Raw genomic sequence first — 27,824 nt, 5'->3', positions numbered from 1 at the left:
TAAAGGGAAAGCAAATAAAATGGGAAATGGAACACTCACTGCCTTTGCCAAAAATGGCCACCAAAAGGTACGGTCACCCCAATGGAACTGGTGAATGGGAGATGCCGTTCAGGGGTGCCTTGATACATTTTGGAGTTGAGACAAGTGCACCCTTCCCTCTCCAGTCATGGAAGCAGTTACTTTTTATAGGCTCCAGCAAAGGGCGGAAGGGAGTTAATTAGTTTTATGTGTGTGTGTATATAACAAAATGCCTCAAAGTATATAGAAAACAGAAAACAAATCAAAAATTGCACAACAAGCTACTGTGTTTCAAGGAAAATAAGGTGCATGCCATGTCCTTCAAAGAGGCTTTAAAAACATAAAGAATTATATAAATATAGGCTATTTTTCATTCAGCTTAGTCATGCACCTTAGTCAAATGACAATATAGTATACAATCTTCTGTAACTAAGACATCTCTGGCTAAAAGATTATCAAATGCAATTAAATTAGCGGGTGCAGGAAGTATCTATAAATAAATGGCAGATATTTTTTCTTAAATAATCTCAAAACTAAAATTATGCACCTCAGATTAAAAACATAATAAGAAACATGTTGAAAGTGTATACATTTAAAATCTAAGTATCATATATAAATTTCCATTTTTTGTTAAGTAAATATTTTATGGTCAACAGGGACACAAACAGTTGCTGCAAATACATACATGGAGTTTTAAATACAATGCTGGGTCCCTATGGTTTATGCCAGATTGAACTCCTTTAGATTCAGCTGTAGTATTGTGTCTCTGACAGCAGCAAAGACAAATCTAATGTTTTCTGTGTCTGTAGCACATGTAAAATGGGAATAAATCACTTTTTCTTTATCTGTATTCTGATCCTGGTATAACTTCAGAATGAACTCTCTGGCAGCTTTAACATCTTGCTTTGGTCCTGCTCAAAAGCAAAAAATGACACCTTGTTAAACAGAGAGCGAGAGAGACTCCTTGCAATCTTCAAATAAATTTCTATTTTCACTAGTGTATGCAGAGTTAATTAATTCCAATTAACTATATTCAGATATACTAATACACACAAGTCCTGCTATCCAAACACAATGCGTTCTCAGGAAATCATTTGTTGGGTGAGTGTTTGCATAACGAGTCAACAATTTCCATTGATTCCTATGTTGAAATTTCTACCGTGTTCCCAACCACAGAATGTTTACCCCCAAATTTTGAAAAAAACCAGGAAAACCCTCTGAAACCTTGCAAAAGGCAAGGAGGGAAGGAAAAGGAAAAGGATGCTCTCTTATTTGTCCGATCATGGTTTTTGGTTGCCATGAACCAGTAGAACACAAAAAGTAAGGCTTGTTTAAGGCTGCTAATTTGCTTACAGCACTACAACTGTGTCTGGCTGTCTGGATATCAGAATCTGTGATGTGTGTGTAGTGAGGTTTGGGTACTCATTCCTTACGTTTGGGTATGTAACAAGCGTTTGGACAGTAGGACTTGCGTGTAGTCACAAATGCTAACTTCCCACATTGGGAATATGGATGTGCATATAATTTTAATCATTTGCTTGCAATAATAGGTAAATGTTGTCTGTTACAGTGTAGCCGACAACTGGGGTATCTAACACCTCATTAGAGTGCTGATCATTAGTGAACTGACAAAGCAGCTACAATAATTGCTTATCAGATGTAAACCACAACTGGTTTACCTGTGAACTCTGGAAAATAGGTGCTTAAATGGGAATGCATAATCTTCTCTTCTAAAAGATCTTTTTTATTTAAGAACAAGATGACTGAGGAGTTCAGAAACCAAGGGTATGTGATTATTGTTTGAAATAAAGCCTTGCTTTCTTCCAACCGATTCTGCAAGAAAAGTATGAAAAGTTAGCAAAGTATTCTTAAAGAAATTAGTGGGTGCTGGGCTGTATCCAGCACTGATTTCTGCTTGTGTAACAGAACTTCACTCCCCCCTCATACCACTGCTTACACTTAAAATATGCTCCATGGGTTTGGGGGACCCTCAAAAGCACATTTTGGGGGTGAGTGGGGGGAGGAAATGCAGGGCAAGTCTATTGTGTGAGTGGAACTCTGCCTGCGCATCCCATTTCTGTGCTCAGATCAAAGTATAATTATTTCATACCCAAAACTTATTCCCATCTATCATTATTTTCTACCCAGACATGTGTTCCCACTATAATTAATTATAACACTAGCTATTCTTCCAGTGCTGCAAACAAAGTGTAAATGGGGTGGAAGATAACCATGTTCACCACTTTGAGCTCCTTGGAAGAAAGGCAGAATATAAATGCAATAAAATAATATGAAATATAATTCAATGGATGCTATATGTGCAAGAATGAAAAACTACGAGTGTGTGTGCGCCAGAATTTTGTCAGGATACACCTACAAAAATTGGTATTGTGCATCGAACAGGAGAGGATGACCATTCTATGGAGAGATGCATTGAGAAAATAATTTACCACAGTAAAATGCACTAATTGAAATAATCTAGAGCAGTGTTTTTCAACCTGTTTTGGGCAAAGGCACACTTGTTTCATGAAAAAAATCACAAGGCACACCACCATTAGAAAATGTTAAAAAAATTAACTCTGTGCCTATACTGACTATATATAAAGTAATTCTCTTGAATTTTTCAATTTTTCCCACGGCACACCAGGCAACATCTCGCGGCACACTAGTGTGCCGCGGAACAGTGGTTGAAAAACACTGATCTAGAGCACTCTGTTCTTTTACCTCATTGTTGGATTCTGCCAAGACTTGATCATATTCACTAAGAGCAACCAAGAATATTATTGAGGTAACACTTTCAAAGCAGTGTATCCATTTCCTCCTTTCTGATCTCTGTCCACCAACATCTACCATTCTGTAAATAGAAATAGGAGTAACTGTGTACAATAAGCTTCCAGGGCACCAACCAAACAAAATAAAACCAGCTCAACTTTGCTGTGAAGAAGACCTGATAGCTGAACAAACTATTTACAGTAACCTGAGATGCTGATAAAGTTGCTCCAGGTCCAAACTCAGAAACCAAGTTTAGAGGCTCACAAAAGCCCACATTCAAAAGGGCCTTTTATAGCTGCCAAACTCTTCAGCTTTAGATCTAAATCTAATTGCGTACGATATTAATAACTGCAACCAAGCCTTGTCAAGGATGAACTTTCCCCATTTGGTTCATATTTGGTACTGCTGTATCTGGCTACTCAATACTGCTTTACCTCGATTAGTAACTTTGCATAACCAAACTTACCTAAAAGTAACATTTTGCAACTCAAAAGGATATTCAATAATTCCAGTGGTTGGCACTCTCACTCTGAGAATATCTTGCTCGTTTGGTACAAATGATGGTGCAGCAATACGGTCAAAGTCTGAAAGGTAACTTCCAAGTCCAATACAGACACACTTATTTAGCAGTGTTACATGTTGTCATAAACAAATTAACATATGTTGAAATCATATTCACAAATAAATGAGAGCTAATGGACCACACAAGGTAAAAGATGAAAGAACACGGACATTCTAGATTCAAAACTCAGTGCTACTTACTCTTAATGCACAACTACCATTGCACAAGACACTTTCAGCCACAGCGCCCCCCCCCCACCTCCAGTCCGCCATGTATGAATAACAATAGTGGCCTATTTTCAGTTAAGCTATTTACTTTTGAGCTGACTGTATAAAAAAGAAACTTGTCAATTTCACATTTTCCACACATTATCCACATTTGCAAAGTAGTAAGTTTAAAACATTTAAGTAAAGACCAACATAATTGCTATTTCATTTTATAATAACTAAAATCATAACCCAGTGGAGGGGGGGTGACCGTGCAGACCAAGATTGTAGCTTAGTCTCCAAGTTCCTCTCTTTAGTTACTAGCATTCTTATTTTTGAAAAAAGAACTTTTCTGAAGCAAAAAAAGAATAAAAGACTCAATAATTCCAGACTTAAAGCAAGGCATTCACATTTGCTTTAAACTAAGTAGCTTAGAAACTATTCTGAAAGCAGGAAAATAACCGGGCCTGAAAATCTGTTTGATGGAACTGATAATGGTGCCTCAAACTCCAAAACTATCCAGGGTGAAGAAGAGTTGCTCTCTGAGATCACATTGCAAATAACGCAAGTAAAGACCTTAAATCAGAAATCAAAGAGGATCTAACTGAAATAATTAAACCAATGGAGGAAAAGGTACACGAGGTTGCTGGGCAAATGGATGGGGTGGCTATAATGAAAGCATGGGATATCAGCATTAAGAATAAAGAAGTTCTTGAAAAAAATGGAGAGTGCAATTCTTATGCTTGATGTAAGGTTGGAGCAACTGGGAAATAATTCACACAGACTGAACCTGATGCTAGGGGGATTAAAGAGGGCTCAGAACAGCAGGACGTGGTGGACTTTTTAGTAGTCTGGTTCAATAAGCAAATTTCTTGAGCTGGGGTACAGCACAGATCAAACAAAGCCCACAGAGCCCTCTCTCTGATAAAATCCTTTGCAGCACTATTGTGCTGTAAAAGATTATATAATGAATCTGATCAGAGAAACTGAATCTACTAAAATGCTGGCAAATTATATAAAGCAAAGTATTGTAGAAATGTGTTGAACTGAGTTTAATTTTGGAACAATAAAACCAAAAATGCCAGACTAGTCCATCACTATAAGGAAGTAATATTATTTAACATATTTTGCTTGCCAGACCCTTGACTATTCAAGACTATTCATACATACGGTACCCTTCAGCTGAGCCAAAGATGTCTTGCTTGCCAAGCTCAACTGTTGAATCATCCCCTTGCTCCCTAACAATACCCACTAGGCGAAACAAAATAAAAAAAATCCTTCCAGTAGCACCTTAGAGACCAAGTTAGTTATTGGTATGTACTTTCGTGTAAACCTTTTTTTTGAAAATGTCTGCTCCAAAGGTCTTACCTTACTACACTAGGGATTATATAGCTATCTCTGAAATTTCATGCATATCAGTTAATATCTTGACACTCCCCACGAAAATAGCTGTTTACTTGGCCATTTTCCTATGTTGGGAAGGCTGAAATTTAAATTCAATGGAGCAGGGTCAATATATTAACTGATATGCATGAAATTTCAGATATAGCTATATAATCTCTAGTGTAGTAAGATAAGACCTTTGGAGCAGGCATTTTAAAAAAAAAGTTTTTTTATGAACTGCCCTAATGCCCACAGTTCATTTGCTATCTGGATCATGCTTCACTAAGAAACTATAAACTCCTCTTACTTCGAGCAAAGCCAAACTATTGTATTTAGCAAAAAAACAACAACCAACCACTCATTTTTCTACTAATATAATAAGAGAAATAGATTGTATGTATGTATAGGAAGAAGAATAGCTGCTAATCATTTCCTTACCCATAAAAAAGAAAACTAGTAATATTAAAACAAAACTGTTTTTTGTTAGTTCATCTACATGAAGCGACAGATGTCATTTCATGCCGAAATTTGAGTTACAAATTGGGGCAGGGGGAGAGTTGGCAGTACAATCTTTCATAATAAAACAATCTGGCAAAAGTGCCGAACGGTAGCCAGATTGCAGGGGGCTGCAGACACTCACCCCGGGTGTGTGCTCCTTTGGATAACTGAAGACACAAAGAAATATGATTTATTCACATATTTACACCTTCACACTGCATGGAGGGAGTCCAGATCTTACAGCATGGTCATCTCAAGAGGAGCTTGTTCCCCACAGCAGTGGGGCACTCCAGACCAAGGCATCTCTCCTTCTAATTCTGCTGTTCCTTATTCAGTTGCATCCTAATGGTCAGTTCTTTTGGTGCTTTGAAGTACTAATGATTAATCCCCCAGGTGTCAGCTAACAAAGGAGTTCCCCCTTGTTGACTGACTAGGCTTAAAGACTGGTACACACTTAGGACATTTACCTAGGTTAATTAACTCTTCACATGCTAACTGCTGATGCTCAGAAGTGGATCCACACATTCCAATACACATGGATCTTGATTACATTTTCAAAGTCTGACACAAGTCTTTACACAAACACTACTTAAACACCTCAACTCCTTTGCATAACCCCCTTTCTAATACCCACTGAGACTGTCTTATATCATATCCCAGTTATAACATACAAGCAGGGCTTTTTCCAGCTGGAACTCAGGTGGACACCATTGCCATTATAAGAGAACAAGGGAGGTGCTCATGGTGAGTTCCGGCACCTCTTTTTCTTGAAAAATAGCACTGCATATAAATTCTAATTAAATCCTAATATTTACTAAACCTAAACATTTAACACCATAGATCTATTACAGTAAGATACATACTATTTAGCCGAGTCCGACAACTGGTATTCTCTTCGCCTATCATAGCATGCTTGGATTCCTGGATCTTCCCACAGCCTCTTAACTGCTTCCACAAGATTTCTCTCGAGTGTTGTTACTGTGTCTACATTCAGCTCTTCAATCATCTGGCCAGCCTCCTGCAGCAGGGTGGAGGGGGGTAGTTACGGACTTATAATCAGTTTAGTCAACATGGAAATGCAAAATTGGACAAGCACAACCAACAGTCCCGAAATGCCAGGTTCATCCTTCATGGACTGACTTTGACCTAGAAACAAGAAGGATACCACTCAGGGAAGGTGGGGGGGGGGGTTGTTGTGAGGGTGAGTGAAACAAAAATACCCTGCACACTGTATATGACTGAATCAGTGAGAAACAATGAACTCTTCTATTGTTTCTATGATGCATAAATAACATTACTGTTCCTACTTCATTATTTGGATGTTTTATTTTTTTTAAAGCACTTCTGAATTAGGCTGCATACAAATGTACATACACAGCTTGATGGGAAGGTGTGCTGGGGAACTGCACTCACTTAGTCAGGGGAAGATTAGCTCACCTTGCAGCAGGGGGGGGGGAAATACACTGGTCCTTGTACGTAGGCACATCAGTATGTACATACTCTATAACTGTGAAAACTTAGAAAATGGACAGCAATTACAAGTGAATAATGCTGCAGTGGGACTATGGCCTGGACAATGCTTTTTTGCATTTAATTTTGGCCACTGACACAGGGATGAAAGTAGGCTTTATTTCTCCAGACCCAGTTTGGCACCCCCATGCGCATTTGTGCACACACACACACACTGGGAGCCTCAATGGCGCCCCTCTGGAGGTTTCACCTGGGGGGGGGGAACCTGACAAGCCCTGCCCCTCCATAGCTACGGCTCTGCTGTAACATACCAGGAACCTCTATCAGCTACTTCAATCCTAACATAAAAAAAGAAAGATCAGTCTTGCTGGATTATGTTTCCACCTGAGAGGTCTTTCACATGGTCTGCCACTTGGTACCAGGAAACCCACAAGTAGGGCATAAATACAAGAGTTTTATTCTATTGTTTGTGCTCTCTCTGTCTCACACACCCACACCCTAAACTGTCAGAGGGATTATGCCTCTGAACATGGGCAGTTCTATTAATCTGCCATAACCAACAGTCATAGATGGGCCTGTTTGCCAGGAATTGGTCTAATCCACACTAGTCGCCACCACTTGTGGCGGCTGCCAATAGCCTAGGTTAATTGTGTGATATGTGCCATACAGATGTGATTTTTTATTTTATTTTAAATTTGTCAAGATAACACTGGGATAAATTCCTATCACCTCTGGCTCAGTCCCATGACACAGTAATTGAAAGCACTTTCCCCAATAAATATGAAGCAATTAATATCAACTGGGCTACACCTCATGCGTTTCTCTTGTGAATGCTTTTTTGTTTTATAATCAAGCAATATATAAATTTTATGAAATAAAAAATAGAAAAGGGCACATATCAGATCTCCATTCTCACTTCCACACATGCAGCCATGGCCGGGCCCAAAGGCAGAGCCAGGAGTGAAGAGAAGTAGCAGCAAGGAAGGGGGAAAGACAGACAAGAATTCAGAAAGTAGAGGAGTAAACAGCAGCAGAGTGACAATAAAGTCAATAAAATTACACACGTCATATACATGGGACAGTTGTATTTTGCTACTAGTTGAATGTCATATTTGTTATGAAACTGTTTCGTTATAAAGATAAAACTTGCTCTTGTTCATTAGTCTGCAAAGTAGGCGCAACTGGTTTTTCCACGTCCACAACAGAGAATTGTGGGCATTAAGACCATCATAAGAGCCTGCTGGATCAAGCCATTGGCCCATCTAGCTCAGCATCCTGATCACAGTAGCCAGCCAGATACCCATGGAAAACCGCAAGCAGGACCCAAGCACATCAGCCCTCTCCCAGTTGCCTTTTACAGCAAGTGGTATTCAGAAGCTTACTAGCTGAGGAGGCAGAACAGTCATCATGCCTAGTAGTCATTGATACCCATGCATTTCTCTAATCTTTTAAAGCCATCCAAATTGGTGGCCATCGTGACTTCAGGTGGGAATGAATGCCATAGTTTAACTGCACTGTGTGAAAAAGTACTTTTTAATCTGTCCTTCCAACATTCAGCATCATTGGATGTCCATGAGATCTCTCGTTATGTGAGAGCAAGAAAAACTCCTTCTCTATCCACTTTTGCCATGCCAGGCATAATTTTATAAACTTGTGTCATGTCACCTCTTACTCACCTTTTCTCCAAACTAAAATCTCCCAAATGCTGCAGCTTGGGGTGTTACAACACAGGTATGTTGCTCCACCCCTATGACCATTTTGGTTGCACTTTTCTAAACCTCTTCCTTGATTCAACAGCTCTCCTTAGAAATGAGACATTGTTAGGTGCCACATTATCAAATCCTGCTCTGGTTTTGTTGTTTTTCTATGCTTTCCTATGCCCACTGTGCCAGAAATCAAAATAAAAGTTCCTCTCCCCGGGTATACAAATACTTGTACTAAATGCTGGAAAAGGCCACTGAAAAGCCAACTATCATATTTTAGATTTATTTTTTTAACTGCTGATCAATCTAAATTTGTAGACACTTGCACCCACCCCAGGCCAGCACTCTGCTCTAAGCATTAATCAGAATGTGAGTCTCAGGAACAAAGTGAGCATGAACTTTGCAGTTTTTCAGCGAGTCAGTGGGCAGCAGATAAAAATATTCATATCCATGGTTAAGTGACATAGTTCTACTATCCAGGTCACATAGGTTTTCTGTGAAAATAAACCTAGTCTGATGTAATGTTCTATTACTTATATTTTACTGCCACGAATTTCAGGCTTGACCAAATAGAAATTTAGGGCTCAGCTCAGCCCTTTAGAAGGCAGAAGGTATACAAAAACTGTGATACTGTTCCCAGATGTCCAAATACATTACATCATTCCATTTAGTGTGATTACTCTATATGGAGTGCCAGAATCAAAATCAGGTTGTGGTTATTTGGGTCTTCTATTAATTGGATGACACTCCAAGGTTTGTCCTATGGGCATTATAAATGATGTTTGAGTCTCGGCCTTTGTCCATACACTTACTGGTGCTAGTAAATGCTTTACCCAAAACCAAAAAACATGAATGGTTCTCAGCATAAGTATTAACTATGATTTGATTCTTCTTCTTCTTCTTTGGCGATCACTCGTAGCAGAGTAAGATTGTCTTCCATGAACACAGTCTTAACAGTGAGTCTGTAAGTGACTGTGGAGGCCAGTTCTGGATCCACACGTCCTTCCACAGTGGGGACATGGGTTTCCTGGTGGGAGTTGATCATGGCGAGGGTTTGCCAAACATGCCTTCCTCTTAGCATGTTTCTCCCTTTTGTCCTGAGTTCGAGCATCTTCAAAGTCCATGACACCTTTGGTAAAGGCTGTTCTCCAATTGGAGCAGTCACAGTCCAGTGTTTCCCAATTGTCAGTGTTTATACTACTTTTTTTTAAGATTTGCCTTGAGAGAGTCTTTAAACCGCTTTTGTTGACTACCGGCATTACGCTTTTCATTTTTAAGTTCGGAATAGAGTAGTTGCTTTGGAAGACAATAATCAGGCATTCTGACAACATAACTAGTCCAACAAAGTTGATGTTGAAATCATTGCTTCAATTCTCTTCCTCACCTTCCCGCCCCTCTTTCCCTCTTTCTAGAATTTCTTCTTCATGCAGTGGCAAACCCACAGGGGATCCCATCTTCTGCTTCACTGGGGAGAGCCACAAATCCTCTCCAGATTTTCCAACTCTCCCTCTCCCTGTGTCAACAAGCCTTCTTCAGCTTCATGGGGAAAGGGGAAGGACTGTGGCTGCCCTTTACTTTTTCATCTTTCTCTCTGTCTGAAGCCCAGACATGCTGGGAGCCTCAATGGTGACCCTCTACAAGCTTCACCCAGGGCTTTTTAAAGGCAACCCGATGAGGTTTTTTTGTTCTGTACTATCCAGAGCTATATGTTGCTAAAATGGTTAGGGCAACATGTGGAGAGAGAATGGCAACAATGGCATTCAGTTCCCTACAAGATAATGGTGCAGGTGGAAGTTGTTAGAGGATGGAAATGCAATGTAAAGGAGAGCAAGATCTTTGTTCTCAACCTTGCACACGGCAGGAGCAGGGTAGGGGTGAAGGAAGGCCTTGGTTTAATGAAGCCTGCAATGATGGTCCAAACCAGACCATTGTTTCTGAAACAGAAGCATTAATCTTTCACCAAGGATTCTGTGTGTGCTGCTCTTGGCTTGTGGTAACAGAAATAAATCAAATATCTGGAAAAGCAAACATCTAATGTGCTGTTCAAGATTCAAAATGTTTGGAAAGTGATATATTTGTGCACAAAATATTGCTGCTAAAGAGAAGGTACATTGTCGATGACTCAGCATGAAATATTTTCTAGCATTTGGCTTGGGAGGGAGCCGCTACGGTAATTTTCTGCAACGCTGCAATAAAAAGAACTAAATGGCCATCCTAAATGTATAGTTTACAGATCAGGTGTATCTCTCAGTTTCTAAAAAACTAGAATGGAAAGTCTGTTATCAAAACAGTTTTATGTATCTCAGCTACTGTGCATTCAGACAAAATGTTCAATACTTATTTACTATGGTGATAGCAGTCTGTATATGACTCTTTAAACCGAGGATCCTGATATCTTTCTCCGGAGGCAAGAAGCAGATTTAGGTGCTTAGCTCCAAGTCTGGGAGAGTTTTGTACAGCTATTAACCAAATGAAAAACAACAAAGCCAGCAGACCTGATGGGATACCTGCCGAAGTCTTCAAAGTGGGCGGAATTGAACTGACACAACAACTTCACAAGCTGGGAGAGAGAGGAGATTCCAGCAGACTTTAGGGATGCCAAAATTACCATTCTCTTTAAAAAAAAAAAAAGGTGACAGAATGGATTGCAGAAACTGTTGAGGCATCTCTTTATTAGCTGTGGCCGGCAAAATTATTGCAAGGATCTTAGCATACCACCTCCTAACAATTCCTGAATCCCAAAATGGTTTTCGACAGTGGACATGATTTTCATAGCTCAACAGCTTCAAGAAAAATGCAGAGAGCAAAACCCCTGTACAGTACAACACTAATGTCTCTATCAAATGTAACTGATCAGTAGGAAAGACTCCACAGCCTCAATGCATGTACTTTTGTAAACCAAGAAAATCTTCATTTAATGCTGGGACTCATTGCCCTATCCATCTTAAATGATTGGCCAAGATCTTACCTGCTTTTTCAGTTTCCCCAATATTTCTGCTTTGTACATGCAAGCATGAATTTTGTCTGCTGTGATAAAAATATTATTTAATTCATATTTTTCTGGTACGAAAACTTAAACAAATGTGAACATGTCTTCACTTTACTCTTTTCCTTAAAAAATAACCTACAGGGCTCCTTCCTTTTGTACATGTTTATGTCCCCAAGTAACCCAGTCTTCCACTCTAATAAATAGGGATACACTAGGGCACTGGCCTAATTGTCTTGAAACATTCTGGCAGAACATCCTCCACTTAAGATTCTAGTTTCTCAAAGAAAACAATCTAAAACCAGATGCACCCAGTATTTATTCATTATCAAATAAGTCTTAGCAGTCCCTTTTTCCAAAGTCAGCTGTTTAATTTGTTTTTAAATGGTATCAAGTGAACATTGGAAGAAGTCACTCCACTTTTATTATTTAGCCATACAATCAGTGCCGGATTTATGTATAAGCTAAACAAGCTATAGCTATAGCTTAGGGCCTCACTCACTTTTCTTGAAGGAAAAAAAAGCCTGGATGTACATTTCCAAAACATAAGATAAGTTCAACAATTACATCGATAAAACACGTATTTTGTTATGTGCAAATGGCTTTAGATACCTATTAGGTCCATAAATTACCACATAGCATATATTCAACACAAAAAACAGTGACAATTTGTTGTTGACAAAGGACAGCTGGGCATATAAAGGGCCCCATTACCTTCAGTAGCTGAGGGCCTCATGAAACCTAAATCCGGCCCTGCATACAATTGATTGAATTCAATGTGAACCACACCAATATATTTAGAAGCTATTTATGGTGGCATTTGTAAAAAATAAAAAATTTCCAAAGCCCCTTTACTTGTTCTAGTTTGACAATTATATCCGAGTGGTTTTCAAAGTGAAACCACCCAATGACAAATTATTATTTATTTCCTTAACCAACTTCTTAGTTCCAGTGCCTGACTTAGTACAGCACTAGCCGGCTTCTTTTTATAAAAACAACCACCAAGCACACGGGACACAAGTCATATTCCTAGATGGGCTTTTAATGTGATTTAATTGCATTCCCCCTTTGCTTGAGAGACACATTGGATTTTCAACAGGCACAAGCTGTGGTGCCTCTTAGCGCATAAACACAGGTAGCACTGCACATGTTTGCATGCAAAAAGGTCTCAAGAAAGACCTCATCAATTCTGGCATATAATTCTGATTTGTAGGGCAAACGCAAAACATTTGCTCAAAAACAGGAGGGAAGGGAGATCATCATGGCATGGATTGGAGGCAAGGCAGGGGAAGATGAAAAAAAGAACCTGCTCATCTCACAGCAATGAATGGCTGTGGCAGAAGGAGATGAATAGGAAAGGAATGTTCCTGGTCCTGCCTACAATAACCACAAGGCCCCAGACCCATCACTGTATCCCTGAGGGAATGAGCCCCTGCCCTCAAAATTCTCACCTCTGCCTTAAATCCTAGTCTGCTGATTTGCATACCTATATCTAAATCAGCTTAACTTGAGAATCTATCTTAACTTTATGTTCCAGCCATGCCACTTTGTAAGTAACAATCACAGATATGTATTTGCCATTGCTTTTGGCACAAATATTATGTTTCAGGACAAAGATGCAGAATTTGGAGTTGTGTGGGGAGAGACATGCAATTACGCTGTTGAATAAATAACTGGCGTCATTTCATTTGTTGCAATTTGAGCCCACTTTAACTGAAATGTTTTTTTCTGGATGTTTTAATAATTATTGTGAAATTATCCACCATCTGGAAAGGGTTGTGGAATTCTGGAATGTGTCTCACAGGGAGTATTACTGCCACCATAGCAATTTTCATTCACTTTCTATTATTTGTTCAGATTGATCAACATTTTCCCTGTGCTTTGTATTATCAGATGTATTCCGGTACATTTATATGTTTCAACAACTTCATAGAATTGTAGAGTTCATTAGCCCAACCCCCTGAAATGCAGGAATCTCACCTAAAGCATCCCTGACAGGTGGCCATCCAACCTCTGCTTAGAAACCTCCAAGGAAGGAGAGTCCACAAACTCCAGAGGGTTGTTCCACTGTCAAAGAGCTCTTACTGTCAACCCCCTCAACAACCCACCCCCTAAAAACCCCTGGACATTTCCTGAAAAAGGTAAAAATCCACCCAGATGGCCATATTGACCCCCCAAAAGAGGACATGTCCAGAGAAACCCGGACGTATGGCAACCCTAATGTGGCAACTTAATTGTATTGCTTTTTTGTCATATGCCAAAGACACACTTCTTATAGCACTGTACATTACCAAATCATATTGCTCTTTCCTGAAGTCACGTGTATATTTGCATTATGTTAGCTGGCACAAGGAGTATGGAAAAGACTGGGGAGAGAAGAGATGACATGTGCTAGATTCTGTGGCTAAGGTTTAAAACTAAGAGCATAAGAGGTGGGAAAGTACATTCAATGAACTGTTATTTTCGCAATTTCAACTGCTGTATTTTCCGTGTTATTGACACCAATAAAGAGTTTAGTACCTTATTATGCTCAGATGCGTATGGAATTTGTAAAGTATCCATAGCTCTGATCATAGTTTGCATAGCGGAAAATATGTTTTGATAAATCAATTTTGTGAAGCCTTTCCGGTCTTCTTCCGTATAGCCTGATCCGTGAATAATCCTCATCTGCTTAATAAATGTACTCTTTCCGCTTTCTCCTGTACCTGCAAGAAAGAACAAGAAGAAAGCGTATCTTTCTAATTAAACACAACAAAGCACAGAGAGCACCAGCTTGACAGCAGCAGCAGAAGAGAAGTATCAACAAATTCTCTTGATGTATCAAAATCAAGTTATGCACACAATGGTATGTGTAAGCATGATATTTGTAAATAAATTAAGTGAGCCCTAAAAGTAGTTCATAAAACACTCATACAGACAATATTAAACAAAATAATAAAATATTAATATGCATATATGTCACCATAAACCTTGATTAAAGAACATTGTACCGATAAAATTTCCTGATTGACGCCCAAAAGCCTGGAGAAACAAGCATGTTTTTAAAAGCCTTCTAAACATTCCTATGCCCTGCCTGCTGTGCATCTTGAGGAAGAAGATTCCTTAGGAAAGGCCCATTTAGAGAGAAAGCTCCGCAGCCACAGAGAAGGCTCCTAACAGTGCTGCTCACAGACATGTCTCCTGACATAAGAGAAAAAGGGGTGGTTTTTGCCAGTACCTCGCTCCTGCTGCAGCCCCCCTCCCCCAAAAAAATCTATCCAAGAGGATTAGTAGACCCTCTCCAGCAGTATGGAATATGGCATAGAGTGCTGCAGGTGGAAATGAAAATCCCTGCAGATTCAATGAAGATCCCAGACTTCAGGCAGCTTTACTAATGCACTATGCCCATAAACACCAAAGAGTGGTAGTACACAGTGTTAATGTCTAATTTACGTGGATGGGCATGAGTGCAATCCTATGCACTGCTCCCTGGGATCAAGCGCCGCTGAATTCAGCTGTGCTTACTTCTGACTGCATCATTTCAACTTGCAAGACACTAGTTTAACAGATCTTCAGCCAGCTGAAATGTTAAGCTCTTATTTAGAAATGCAAATATTCTTCCCAAAGAAGTACCACTATTTAAAGCTAGTATAAAGTAGGAACCTCCTCAAAGAAAGGAAGGTAGCATTCAACCTCTGCTTCGTTATTATTTTCTGATTGATTCTATGCTAATCTGTCAAAAACCAAACTTGAAGGCCTTAAAATCACCTCATTCATTTGCCAGTGCACAGAAAGCTTGCCAATTACCCAGGTGCTCCAGCAGCTGATGTCATCATTCCTGCCCTGAAAAACAACATGAAGTGGTGGTCCCACTCCCTAAGAGCCCCCTTATTTTGAAGTGGAGGGTGGACCCAGAGGCGGAGCAAGCCGATCAGGCACCTGGGGCAGTGTGCATGCCCTGTACCCAGGGGTGGGGTCAGCTGCCCGCAGGGCGGGTGAGCTGGGGCAGGACACTCCGCGAGGCCTCCAAGGAGTCTGCCTGCCTTCTCCCACTCAGCCGCCCTACAGCTGAGGTTGAGGCAGCGGGAGGACTGTTTGGGCAGCGTGGAGCCTGTGGGCGCCCAAGACACCGCGTCACTCCCCTCCCCCCAGTGGTGACACTTGGGGCAGCCTGCCCCCACCACAACCCCCTTCCTCCGCCTCTAGGTGGACCCAAGGGAGAAAGCCATTTCAGCAGCCCCCTGCCCCACAGCAGCTATGGAACACTTTCCCTGGAGAGGCTTATCTTCTAAGCACCAGGCATCCTCCCAGTTTTTATGATACCTTTTAAACATCATTTACTTATATTAATTATCTGAGTTGCTGTGGTTATGATTCATGTGTTTTACCCTATGGTTTTTATTGATTTTGGCACTGTTCTGTAATTGTTTTACTTGAATGACTTATGTTTTGTAACTGTTTTAATTTCTTTGAACTGCATGTCACCCCCAAAACCCCTATTATGGGGTGACTCAGAAGTATAATAAATAAATAAAACCATTATACCACTTCATTACCTTAAGGCAAGGGGGGAGAGCCACAGCTCAATGGTAGAACACCTGCTCTGGAATAAGACTAGCCCAGGTTCATTCTCTGGCATCTCCAGACGGGGCTGGAAAAGACATTTGCCTGGGATTCTGCCTTACCACTACAGACACTGCTGACTTGGGTGGACCAATGATCTCACTTGGGACAAGGCAACTTCATGGAACCACAAGGCACCAATTCATCTTTTATTCATCCAACAAAGCTCCCAAAATTCCTATAATTCTCATTGTAGTTCTCATTATTATAATAATGACATTTTTTAGGTATAATGCCTATGGTTCTAACAAACAGTAGACTTTGTTCCTTCCACAAGAGTCTTCTAATGAAGTAGACGACTAGTTGAGCGCTAAAAAAATTATGAACCACAGAATATTATAATAGATGTTCAAGAGTAATGCAGCTAGAAGTCACCAGTATTTCATCTGCCACCAATTAATTGGACTTGTGTTTGTCAAAGAACCAGAAATGGGTATAGATAGAAAGTGCCCACACAAGACCATCAGTATGTGCTCTGCTCTTCCTGAAGCTGCCTCACACCAAACAAAAGGTGGGCAACCCATTTTTAAAAAGTAATGTTGATGGCGTGGCAGAATTGGAACTCAGTACTGTATTGGGCCGCAACCCCAGAGTCGTTCGTGACTGGACTTAACTGTCAGAGGCCCTTTACCTTTACTGACTCCTAGGTGTTCACCATTGTTGTCTCTGCTAGATCACCCCTCATTTAAACATGCAGCTCCACCCTTAAACCTAAAGAATTAATTTAACTGATTTCATATCTACTGCTTTTTGTATTTTTACTGTTGCTACAATAATTGCTTTTGTTTCTGATGTTTTTAAATCTGTTTTACATTTTTTTTTTTTTTTTTGGTTCTCTTTTGTAGGCTATCTTGAAAATCTAAATTAGTAACATTTATTTTAAAAAGAAAGAAGAAGAGGAAGAACCAGAAATGCCCACTCTCACTCTGGCAGTCATGTTATTGCATAAATTTTTGAAGGAAAAATAAAAGACGCTTGTCGGTATCACTACTGACATATTAGCCAAACTATTTAGCATTTCCCACATACCACCACTAGAGGTCATAAAATACCTTAATGCAGAAATAAAAAGGTAAAGGACCCCTGACAGCTAAGTCCAGTCGCAACGACTCTGGGGTTGCAGAGCTCATCTCGCTTTACTGGCCGAAGGAGCCGAGAAATACTGAGAAGTAAAAGATTCATATATCCTTTATATCTGCAGAAACATGCATCTCTGTGTGGTCTATAAACTGTTTCAAAATTCAATAATAAAGTAAAATGTCACCTAGAAATCTGTTTTTGAACAAACTTTAAAATATTCACTATATTTAGTTATATGCTTACTTTACAAAGCGTTTTAAAATATATATAATTTAATTCTCCTCTTTCTTATCTCCCCTTAAGACAGCTTAGCAAGTTGCTCTATATAAAAACTATAGAATACCATGGACAAGGCAAGGCTACAACCCTTCTCTGCATCTCGCTTTCAACTTGTGAATAGAATTATGTGAAGCACCACCTGCAGACTAAAACAGAACATGTCCCAAATTCAAGTTTACCACCTCACAGAGAGCTAGAATTCAGGGATAACTGATTACAGCCCCGAGCTCATTTTGGCACATGAATTCATGTGGAAGAAGAGCAAAGCTTTTATACATGCTATGTTCATGTAAATAGTTCTAAGAAAGTGTGTTACTATGTTCTGGCCAAAGTGATAAAACTGGAATCTCAGGCTACCTTGGCTGGCACAAAAAACAGAGGGTTTATCCAATGTTTTGATGGGAAGACTCAACAAAATTAATGGACACGGCAAACTTAGGTCCGTTAAAGTCAATGGGTCTACTCTAACCATAACTTAGAACCATAACCAGAATAATGAACAACCAATTGAATAATGTCTAATTTGGATTTTTAGAGGCAATCTCAACATTGCATCAACCAGCAGTTATCTTAACAAACATGCCAAGTACAGAGAACTCGCACTTTCCTGGATGTGCCAATTCTAATAGGAATACAGAACGCAGCCTGATACTATTGGTCCATCTAGCCCAGAATCATCTATACTGACTTGTCATGCCTTCCCCAGTCCTACATACAGTACTAGGGATTCAACCTGAAACCTTTTGCATGCAACTCCTGTGCTCTAGCACTGAGCCAAGACAGCTTTGCCACCACCACATTTGGCCCTTCCCAGAACTTTCACTACAGGTTGCCCTAAAGATAATTACTTACAAAACAGTTTCCTACTGCAGTTCCTTTAGGCATCAGTACATATTATCCCTCAATTATTCTGCTTTTCTGTTTTCTAATAAAACACACCCATACCATGACCTCAAGCAGAATTCGCAATCTGCATATGCCAGAGGTTTTCAACCTTCTTGAGCCCATGGCTTCCTTGACCAACTACATTCTTTCTGGGGTGGGGAAACGCTCTTTGAGCCTCAGAAGCCCAGTTATGTCACCCCTTGCCTGCAGAGCCAGCAGCCCCTCATCCCTTTTTGAACACCCTCCCTTGTGGAGCGTTCCCTCAGGCGCCTCTCCTCTCCCCTTGTGAGCCACCCCCACTCCACATTGAGGTGCCTCCAGCCTTAGCAGCCCAATGGAAACTGGCCAAAGGTGAATGTGAGGCCAGCACCTTACTCACCTTGGGAGGCTGCAGTGGAGGCAGCAGGCGCCGCTGGGCCTGCATGGCGGAAAGGCTCCCTTTTGGCACCGGGCACTGAGCTCCCACACAGGCGTTGCACACAGCAGGCACAAGAAAGGCCAGTGCGGTGCCTACAATTCCCATCATCCCTGACCACTGGTCCTGCTAGCTAGGGATGATGGGAGTTGTAGTCCCAAAACAGCTGGAGGGCCAAGTTTGGCCATCACTGCACTAGGTTCATCCATTCCCACAGCAAGGGCTGGTGGACTGGCTGGCTGGGCTCTCTCACCCACTTGCTTGCTTACTCCAAGGCCAAGGCCTCTGCTCCTGCCAACCAGCACCCCTTGCCCAGTCCCAGAGGCACCACACATCTCAGCAACAAAAGTCAAGGTAGTTCATATGCACAACCACTAAAAAAAACCTAATAAAGGTCATAATATCCGAAACCAACATTTACTGGCTTCCCTCCACGCCCCTGAAAAGAAAAACCCTCATGTAAAAATATCTGTTTCATTTCAACCCTTTCATTATAAAAATATTAGCCACAAACAGATAAACAAAAGTATGTGAAAAATAGGTATTTGAAAATACACACAACACAGAGAGAGAGAGAGAGGGAGGGAGAGAGAGATTGTATTAACTGCTATATTCATCCTTAGTGGAACTGAAAAACCAGCTGCATTTCTTGTTACCAAGGAAACATGTTATAGCTCCCTCTTCATCCCTGAATGGTTTTTTTTATATCTCAGAAAAACACTGGCTACATTTTTGTTGTTGTTGTTGTTTACAAAAATGGCTATAGTGAGAAAAGTTGATATGGCGATAACATTTACTCTCTTGCAATAGCTTAACTTTTGAAAGAAAAGGTATCAGGTGACCTTGATGAGCTGAATCCATCATGGGAGGCTATCAAAATACTCCCTTCTTTCAAAGAGTATGTGAGTTAATCCAAATCATCACATAAAGCCCCTTGTTTGAGAACAATATACCACCCAAAATTCTGCATGGAAAACATTGGAATACTTGAATAGGGAGTGCTTTTAAAAAAATCATTCTACCCATGTATAAATTGGGCTCACTTAAGCCAAAATCACAAGAATTGCACAGACTGCCAATTAGCTACCAAGCTAAGTTCCACGTCCTGGTTTTCATGCATAAATCTTATACTACTTGGGACCAGGATACCTAAAATATCATCTCACCCCATATACACTGTGCTCTGCAGGTGAGGGCCTCCTGTAGTTACCATCTTATCAGGAGGTCTCTTTTGGACAATATATGAAACAGGTCTTTAGCATTGTGGCACCCACCCTTTGGAATCCTCCCCATTAAATATCAGACAGGCACCGTCTCTGCTATCTTTTTGGTGCCTGCTGAAGGTCTCCATCTTCCAACAAGACTTTTAAGAAGAGATTTTTCCCAGAATGCATCTGTATTTGAATTGTTCTTAAGGCATTTCAACCCTGTTTTTATTGCTTTATTATTTGCTTTTTACAACCCTGGAGTCCTTTGGAAGGAAAGACAGAATATAAATTTAATTAACAAATATATTAGTTCTGAACTTAAGCAGTTCAGCAGACTCTACTGTCCACGCCACTTTCCAGAAACAGCATCTTAAGGATGCATAAAACATCGACCACAATGTTTCAGGAGATGGCATGAGGGTAGCTGTTGATAGAGCAGCTCTACTTTGGGGGCAATGTAAAAGGTAAAGGGACCCCTGACCATCAGGTCCAGTCGTGTCCGACTCTGGGGTTGCGGCGCTCATCTCGCTCTATAGGCCAAGGGAGCCGGCGTTTGTCCGCAGACAGCTTCCGGGTCATGTGGCCAGCATGACAAAGCCACTTTCTGGCAAACCAGAGCAGCACACGGAAACACCGTTTACCTTCCCGCCAGAGCGGTCCCTATTTATCTACTTGCACTTTGACGTGCTTTCGAACTGCTAGGTGGGCAGGAGCTGGGACCGAACGACAGGAGCTCACCCCGTCGCAGGGATTCGAACCGCCGACCTTCTGATCGGCAAGCCCTAGGTTTAACCCACAGCGCCACCTGGGTCCCCCTTGGGGGCAATGTAGATCCAATCAATTAACAGGGATAGTTGAGTAAAGTACCAATCCCATAAGGATTTGGTGGGGGGAGTCAGAAAACCCTGAGGAGCAAAAGGGGGAAAGCATAATTCACGGTAGTGAAATGCAGCAGTAAAACTGCTAGCGCATTTGCAGAGCTAAGCAGGGTCCAGTATAGTTTTAAATTGGATGGGGGACAGCATGTTGAGATTCCTGCATTGCAGGGGGTTGGACTAGATGACCCTTGGAATCCCTTCCAACACTACAATTCTATAAAACCTTATGATGTGATTATATGATGGCGACCCATACTCCTTCATTTGGTTTCCCATATACTTTGGATAAGTCTTGCTATTCCGACACTAGTATGTCTCCTATTAGTTCTTTGAAAACCATTTTCATAGTGTTTTCATACAGGTAAGATAATATTTTATTCATCTCCTGGGCTGACTAAACAAAGCTAGGTGTACAGAATTTACATATGTATCGTGTTCATCCAGGGAACATTGTTTGCCTAAAGAAAAATTAGGTATAGTTAGAGTAGTGAGTTTGGTTTTGAAACATCTCTGTTTACTCTCCAACTGCAATCCAGTGGGAGCTTTTTTCCTATAGCTCCTTGTGGACTGCAGTCTTGTTGGTGGCATTCACATCCTTACCCGTGTATAGGATTAATGAATAAGTGCATCTTACACAGGAGTTCGGTTCCAAGGGTTCCACATATACTAAAAAATGCATATACTCAAACCACCCCTTTGGTGCTGCCCACCCCTGCCAAGAAAAGCAGAGATCTTGAATTGTTTTTTTCACAGTTGGTAACCCAAGCAAACCTGGAGCTAAAAAAAGCTTTTAGTTCTGCCCTAAGAATGCCTCACACATGAACAAACATCTTCAATTTTTTATTCTATATATGCACCCAAACCCATACCAGATGTTGGGTCCCCCCCAAGTGTCATTACTTTTAAGTGTTTGTTGCTGTTATTAAGCAAAATCATTATTGGAATGTATGGCTGAGTCAGCGAAGAGTCAAAGTCTGCATGCCTCCATCTAATTTTGCTCATGTAGTGTTTTAAAGTTATACTGATATTCAGCATCAGCGCCTAAAATTATGTTTCCAGCCTTTTGCTTGCCCGCCCAACTGAAGCTAGCATAGATGAAATGAATTGCTCACATTGAAATTTTTGATGTTTTCTCAGTCCCTTAAATCTGTTAAGGACTGACTATTTGACTTTTAAACAAGATTTATGCAAAACAAAAGAGCCAACAGGACAGCCATTTTTGTAAATGGAAATTCCATTCTTCCCCTCTGTCACCAAGGACAGGTATACAACAGCATGATATTTGAAAGGCAAACTTATGTCCTTACGGATATACTATTTAGCACGGACTTCCTAAATCACTATTGGCAATCAACACTTTGCAGGAACAGGATATGAGAGAACTTTAGTTTACTTAATTAAATGATTACAACCAGAGAGTTTACTACCTTCTTACAAAGGCTCTCATGTTCTGTGCCTGATTCCTATGGAAATCAATATTAGAGAGTGTAACCTGGGTGATCATCCACTTCCATACCGGCTGCAGTGAAAACAGTCAATTCCTCTGTGACTAGAATGGGGCAGGGGAAGAAGCAACTGTATGCTTTGTTTTGCCAAGCCCAATGTCCCAATACCCTGCTTCACTGGCCAATCACAGAAGTGGCGAGAGAAAAGTATTGCAGGGCATATTGAAAGGCCTGGTGGACCACCTTCACTTCAGGACTAGGCAGAGGCGTATGAAGTGGGGGGGGCGGGGGGGGAGGTGCGCCCTGGGTGCCACTCTGGGGTGTGTGTGACAAGTTGGTCCCCGCCTTCCCCCAGATGTAGAGTGGCCGAGGGCACGCACAGTGAGTATGGGCGCCCCTCACGCGGCATCCATACAGTCTGCCGCACATGCACAGTCCGTACGGACGTCACGCGTGCGTCACTGTGAGGGCAGTTTGCCCTGCCCCAGGTGCCGGAGAGGGTTCCTCTGCCACTGTGACAAGGGGTTCCCCATTCCTGGTCTACAGTGTCATAAGAACAGAAGTTGTTGGAAATTGCAGAATGAGAGAATGTTTGTTGCACTTGAGTCCTGTCTGTGAGTTTCCCATCAGCATCTGACTGGCCACTGTGAAAGCAGGATGTTGGACTTGAAGGACCATTGGCCTGGTCTAGCAGGACTCTTCTGAATATATAGGCCCCAGCCTGCTTTGAAATGAATGAAGTAAATTGATGGGAATAACTCAGGTCCCCCTGCTTTCAATGTGGCTAAAACATAACAGTAGCTGGAAAGGGACTCCAGTGTTAAACTATTTTATTTCTTTAAAATGAATATTCACCAAAAACCATCCACTTCATTTCCATAAAACTTGTATAACAGATGGTTAGTAACCTGCAGTCTGTTTTCCAAAGGATGTGGATATGTGCCATGCTTTTTTGTTTACATACAGAATACATCGTTCCTTGTTTGGAATATAGTAGCTATTCTTGGCTATTTGACTGTCCTCTTGCATCTACTAGTTTTCGTTCTTTAAAAGTAGTATGTTTTAGTACCTGTCAGGCACCTTTTTATATAATACCAAACAGAAGCTGCTCTTATCTTCCATGAATTCCCTCCTTGGATACTGCACTGTCCAAGCAAGTTCATGTTCAGGGATAGAAAATAAGTATCAGGTGCTAAGGACACACATTGGGCAGAGGCAGTTGTCTCATCCTTTTTTGGGTGGGCCAGGTGAGTGATAGTTCACTCCACCAATAGCTCAGTTGGTTAGAGCATGGTGCTGATAACACCAAGGTTGCAGGTTTGATCCCCGTATGTGACAGCTGTCCTGCATTGCAGGGGGTTGGACTAGATGATCCTCAGGGTCCCTTCCAACTCTACAGTTCTATGATTCAATTGGCAAGAGGTGTAGCTCAGCAGCAGAGCACGTGCTTTGCATGTAGAAGGTCCCAGATTCAACCTCTGGCATCTCCAGCTAAGGCAGGAAAGACTGCTCTCCAAAACGTGGAGAGCCACTACCAGACAGGAGCGGTAAATCTCTGGTCCTCATCTGAATGTGGCCTACCAGTCCTCTTAATCTGCCTAGCAAAATGGATTAAGAGAGCTCAGACACATATTAGAAGAGCACAACCCATTCATAGCAATCAAAGTACAGGTCCTCAACTAACTTCATTGGACATTTTTGCATACGTTGAACTGTGGGTACTATGGCTTTGAATCCTAAACAATTATTTTTAAAAGCAATTGCTTAAGAAACATCTAAAACTTCTAATGTTTTATTACCGCCTTTGCAAAACCCACTGTTCTGTCATTTCTGCTGATTGTATACATTGTGCAACCACATTAAAGAACTAAGAAATGACTGCATGAAGAGTCTTAAATTGAGAAAGAGGGAAATGAAAAGGACAAAGCAATGCGTTATTAAAAAGTTAGTGAGTCCCATTGACAAACAGCGGTGGAGCAAGCTGATTGGGCACCTGGGGCGGTGTGCGTGCCCTGCACCCAGGGGCAGGGCCAACCGTGGCAGGACGCTCCGTGGGGCCTCCAAAGAGTCTGCTTGCCTCCTTCCACTCAGCCGCCCTACAGCTGAGGGGGAGGCACTGGGCAGACCGTTTGGGGCAGTGCGGAGCACCGCCTCACTCCCAGGAGAGACACGTAGCCTTTTTGTTTTGATGGATGTCATTGGGAAATTAGAGCTTATCCCCAAGAATATGAACTTAAAGAGATGTCAAGATATAATTGATTATTAAGAGGAAGGATATTGGCTTAAAGAAAAATGCTACCCTGGAGGAGAGAGGAATTCGGTAACTGTGAGCAGAGGCGGTTCAGAGTCCCCAGTGATGCTGCTGAAGGGAAGTTGCTGCCTGTCTGTCAGTGGGGTCACATTTGGAGAAAAACGTATTTCCCTTTCTAGACTGAGGAATAAAATGGCGGGACCTTGAAACTTGTTTATTCAGTCAACTAACTGAAAGAAGAGGACTGTTGTTCCTTTGGAATTTCCTGAGAATTATGGGATAGAAGGGACGAGCTGAGCAGTGGAGGAAAGGAGGAATGTCACTAGCCTCAGTTGCACCTACTGACGTTCCAGATAAATTGTGATTGAGAGGTCAGGAGCAAAGGTGACCACTGCCTTGACTTGGTCAAGGTATAGAGCAGAGGTGGCAGCTCCAGGAGCATCAACAATCCCTTATTTAGCGCTCCCTAATTTAGACACAATCATTCTGAACACCCAGAAACTTCGTTGTTTATTCCTCAACTCAGTGGCGGAGCTTCATGCGCCGGTGTGGGGGGTGGGGTGGGAAAGCAGGCGGGGTGGGGCTGGCGTGCGTCCTGGGGGCATGGCACATCACCTGTAGGGGCGTGGCACCCGGCGGGGGCTGGGGGGCAACTGCAATGGTACCCCACTGGGATCACACTGCCGGGGGTGGTGCGCTCCCCCCCCCCCACTCCTCTTCCTCTGCCACTGCCACAACTTCGTTTTGGAGCCTGAGATCTCATAAGCTCCCGCACTCCTGTGTGGGTTAGCAGAAGCCAGCACAAGGGCTCCCCCTAGTGTAACAGGGATTTCCCACCTCCACCAAATCCGCTCTGGAGGGATGAGAGAACACCCACTACAGTGGGGGGGGGGGAGAAGGGGGTCAGTCCATCTGGCAAGCAGAAGTGCTTGCACTGACAATTTAGAACAATGTTGACTACCTCCCTATGTCTCTCTATACCAGTCATCATCATCATCATCGAGGCTTTACCTCAGCAGCCAATGGCGCCTCCTCTTTCCTTCGGTTATTGCCACCGGTGTCTAGTACTCTGGCGTTAGCCACCTGTAGTGTTATTGCCCAAAGGAAGTCATATATTACAGCACTTCTGATTGCTTAACTAAAGTTCCATTTTTCCTGTGTAGAAACCTTCCACTCCACTTCACTGCTCTTCACGCTTGTTCCTGGGTTTTCCCCATTAACCTTGAATGGTGCAGTATAGGACCTGCTGATGGTTAAAATAATAATTATTATAAAATTAAAAGAGCTGGAAGGGATCTTGGTGTCTATACAGGGCTATACAGCCCCATATAGGGGAGCTTTTAATGTCCCAGAGTGGCTGTGGCAACCCAGTCAAAAGGCAGGGGTACAAATAATAAAATTATCACCATTATCTAGCGCAGCCTCCTATTCAGTGCAGGATCCACAATACAAGCTGCAATTAGTTTCCCCGGCAGACAGCTGTCCATACTCTGCTTAAAAGCCTCCAGTGAAGGAGATCTCAACCTCCCTAGGCAGTCTGTTCAAACAGACTTTGGAAAGTTCTCCTAACATCTAGTCAAAACCTGCTTTCCTGCAACCAGCACACATTGGTTCTAGTCCAGCCATCTTGAGCAACAGAAAAACGTCTGCTCCATCTTCTGTATGAAATAGCCTTCAGATATCTGAAGACTACTATCAAGTCTACCCTTAGGGATGCATTGAATTTAGTTCTCCTCTGAGTAACTGAAATTAATGGACCTAAGGTATCCATGTTTATTCGTTTGAATGGATGTAGTAGTAGTACTAATATTGGATTTAGCCTTAGCCTTCTTTAGGCTAACCATTAATTACCCCCAGTGTTCTTTTCATAACAATCCTGTGAGGTAGGTTAGGCTGAAAGATAGTAACTAGTCCAAGGTCACCTCAATGGGGATTTGAAACTCCACTGAGTCCACTGCGTCAGATAGAAGGCCTGCAGCTCCCATACCACAGAGGCAATAGAAGAACCCAGCCTTAGTGGCACCACCGGAAAGCGCCTGTCCAACCATATTAGAAATCTAATGGCAACAGAGTGGTGAATAAATCATACAGCCACACAACTAGTGCACACAAATCCTGCCCCCATTCCTTTAACCCACTTTTTAAAGCTCACTTTCAAACCTGAGTTAATTGGCCTTCAAGGCCCACCCGGAAGATTATGGAATTACTTAGCCATTCCAGATAGAGTCCAGGGAATGGACTGTTGCTTGTCCCCTGACAATTAGTGAGGCAGCTTCGTGCATTCCGCTCTCTGTATCTGCATTAAAAACAAAACAGGTGGGAGATGTAATGCTAGAAACACTTCTAAGTGGCCTTGTACAAGTATCTTCCTCTTAGTGTACTAAGTTCACTTCCAGACAGTCGTTGTTTTCAGCTGAGCTTCAATCATATATTGGCAAATTCAGGCTGTGCAATTAAAGTTGATTTGGAGGTCCTGCACAGGTAACCTGCTGCTTCCAAAAGAGATAGAATGTTTTTGCAATGCAGAAAGTGATGGGAAAACACACTGGAAAGTGTGGGGTGGTGCTTGATGCAACATTGCCAAACCTCGCCACAAACAAATCAGAGTGAATGCTCAATTAACAGCCAATGTCATCTCACCTCCCTGCAAAAAAATGAGGGAGATCCCCTGCAAGCAACTTCAGTCTCTGTCTAAGCTTAGAGCAAGGATGATCTAATTTGCAAAGTACCCAAGCAAGAATGCTAAACACCATGCATGCACATTAAAAGTAACATCTTAAATGAATAATAAGTAGGTTTATGAATTGCAGTAAAGTGATTTTAAAAAAAAAAACACTTAAAATGTGCCAGCGGTATTGAAAATGCCGTCTGCACACACCCAGAGCCTCGAGCATTGTTTTCACCTGTTGCAAGATGGGTTGGGCCGAGCTGTTCTCGCTGGCTCAAGTTATGGAAAAGCGAAGCCGGAACATCCTACAAGCGGAGAGCTCTCGGGTGAGCATCCTTGCTGGAGAGCGCGGGAGGCTTTCCTCGCCCAGAAACTCACCCAGCAGCAGCAGCTTGAGCTCCTTGCGCGAGTCTCGCTTGTCCTGGCGCAGCCGGCGCTCAATCTCCAAGCTCAGCATCCTGTTCGCTTTCTCCTCCGAGGATAAGCAGCAGCACTGCCCGCCCATGCCGAGGAAG

At 41.9% G+C, this 27,824-nt stretch overlaps 1 protein-coding gene across 2 annotated transcripts; it reads right to left on the bottom strand.

The window, feature by feature from the left end:
• Positions 1 to 242: 242 nt before the first annotated feature.
• LOC117055128 (guanine nucleotide-binding protein subunit alpha-14-like) lies at positions 243 to 27,824 on the bottom strand. Of its 2 annotated transcripts, XM_033164503.1 has the most exons (7): positions 27,688 to 27,824; positions 14,119 to 14,303; positions 6,303 to 6,457; positions 3,257 to 3,385; positions 2,743 to 2,872; positions 1,698 to 1,851; positions 243 to 929 (listed from the first exon to the last, which is right to left on the bottom strand). In XM_033164503.1, the coding sequence occupies exons 1-7, from the start codon at positions 27,812 to 27,814 to the stop codon at positions 739 to 741; spliced, it is 1,071 nt and encodes a 356-aa protein (XP_033020394.1). In that variant the 5' UTR covers positions 27,815 to 27,824; the 3' UTR covers positions 243 to 738. The 2 variants fall into 2 exon arrangements, with proteins under 2 accessions (XP_033020394.1, XP_033020395.1); XM_033164504.1 differs by lacking the exon at positions 1,698 to 1,851 and having other exon boundaries at positions 773 to 929.

This window comes from Lacerta agilis, chromosome 11 (genome assembly GCF_009819535.1).
Source record: "Lacerta agilis isolate rLacAgi1 chromosome 11, rLacAgi1.pri, whole genome shotgun sequence".
Taxonomy (NCBI): Eukaryota; Metazoa; Chordata; class Lepidosauria; order Squamata; family Lacertidae; genus Lacerta; species Lacerta agilis.
Note: the sequence above shows the minus strand (reverse complement) of the source record. Positions and strands in the feature narration are given on the sequence as shown.

Excerpts from the sequence above, each read along its gene's own strand:
- LOC117055128 (XM_033164503.1), bottom strand. The coding sequence starts at position 27,814 with ATGGGCGGGCAGTGCTGCTGCTTATCCTCGGAGGAGAAAGCGAACAGG. Across the intron at positions 14,304-27,687 it reads GCTCAAGCTGCTGCTGCTGG|GTACAGGAGAAAGCGGAAAG; the intron begins GTGAGTTTCTGG and ends TCTTTCTTGCAG. Across the intron at positions 6,458-14,118 it reads ACGCATCTGAGCATAATAAG|GAGGCTGGCCAGATGATTGA; the intron begins GTACTAAACTCT and ends ACCCTGCTGCAG.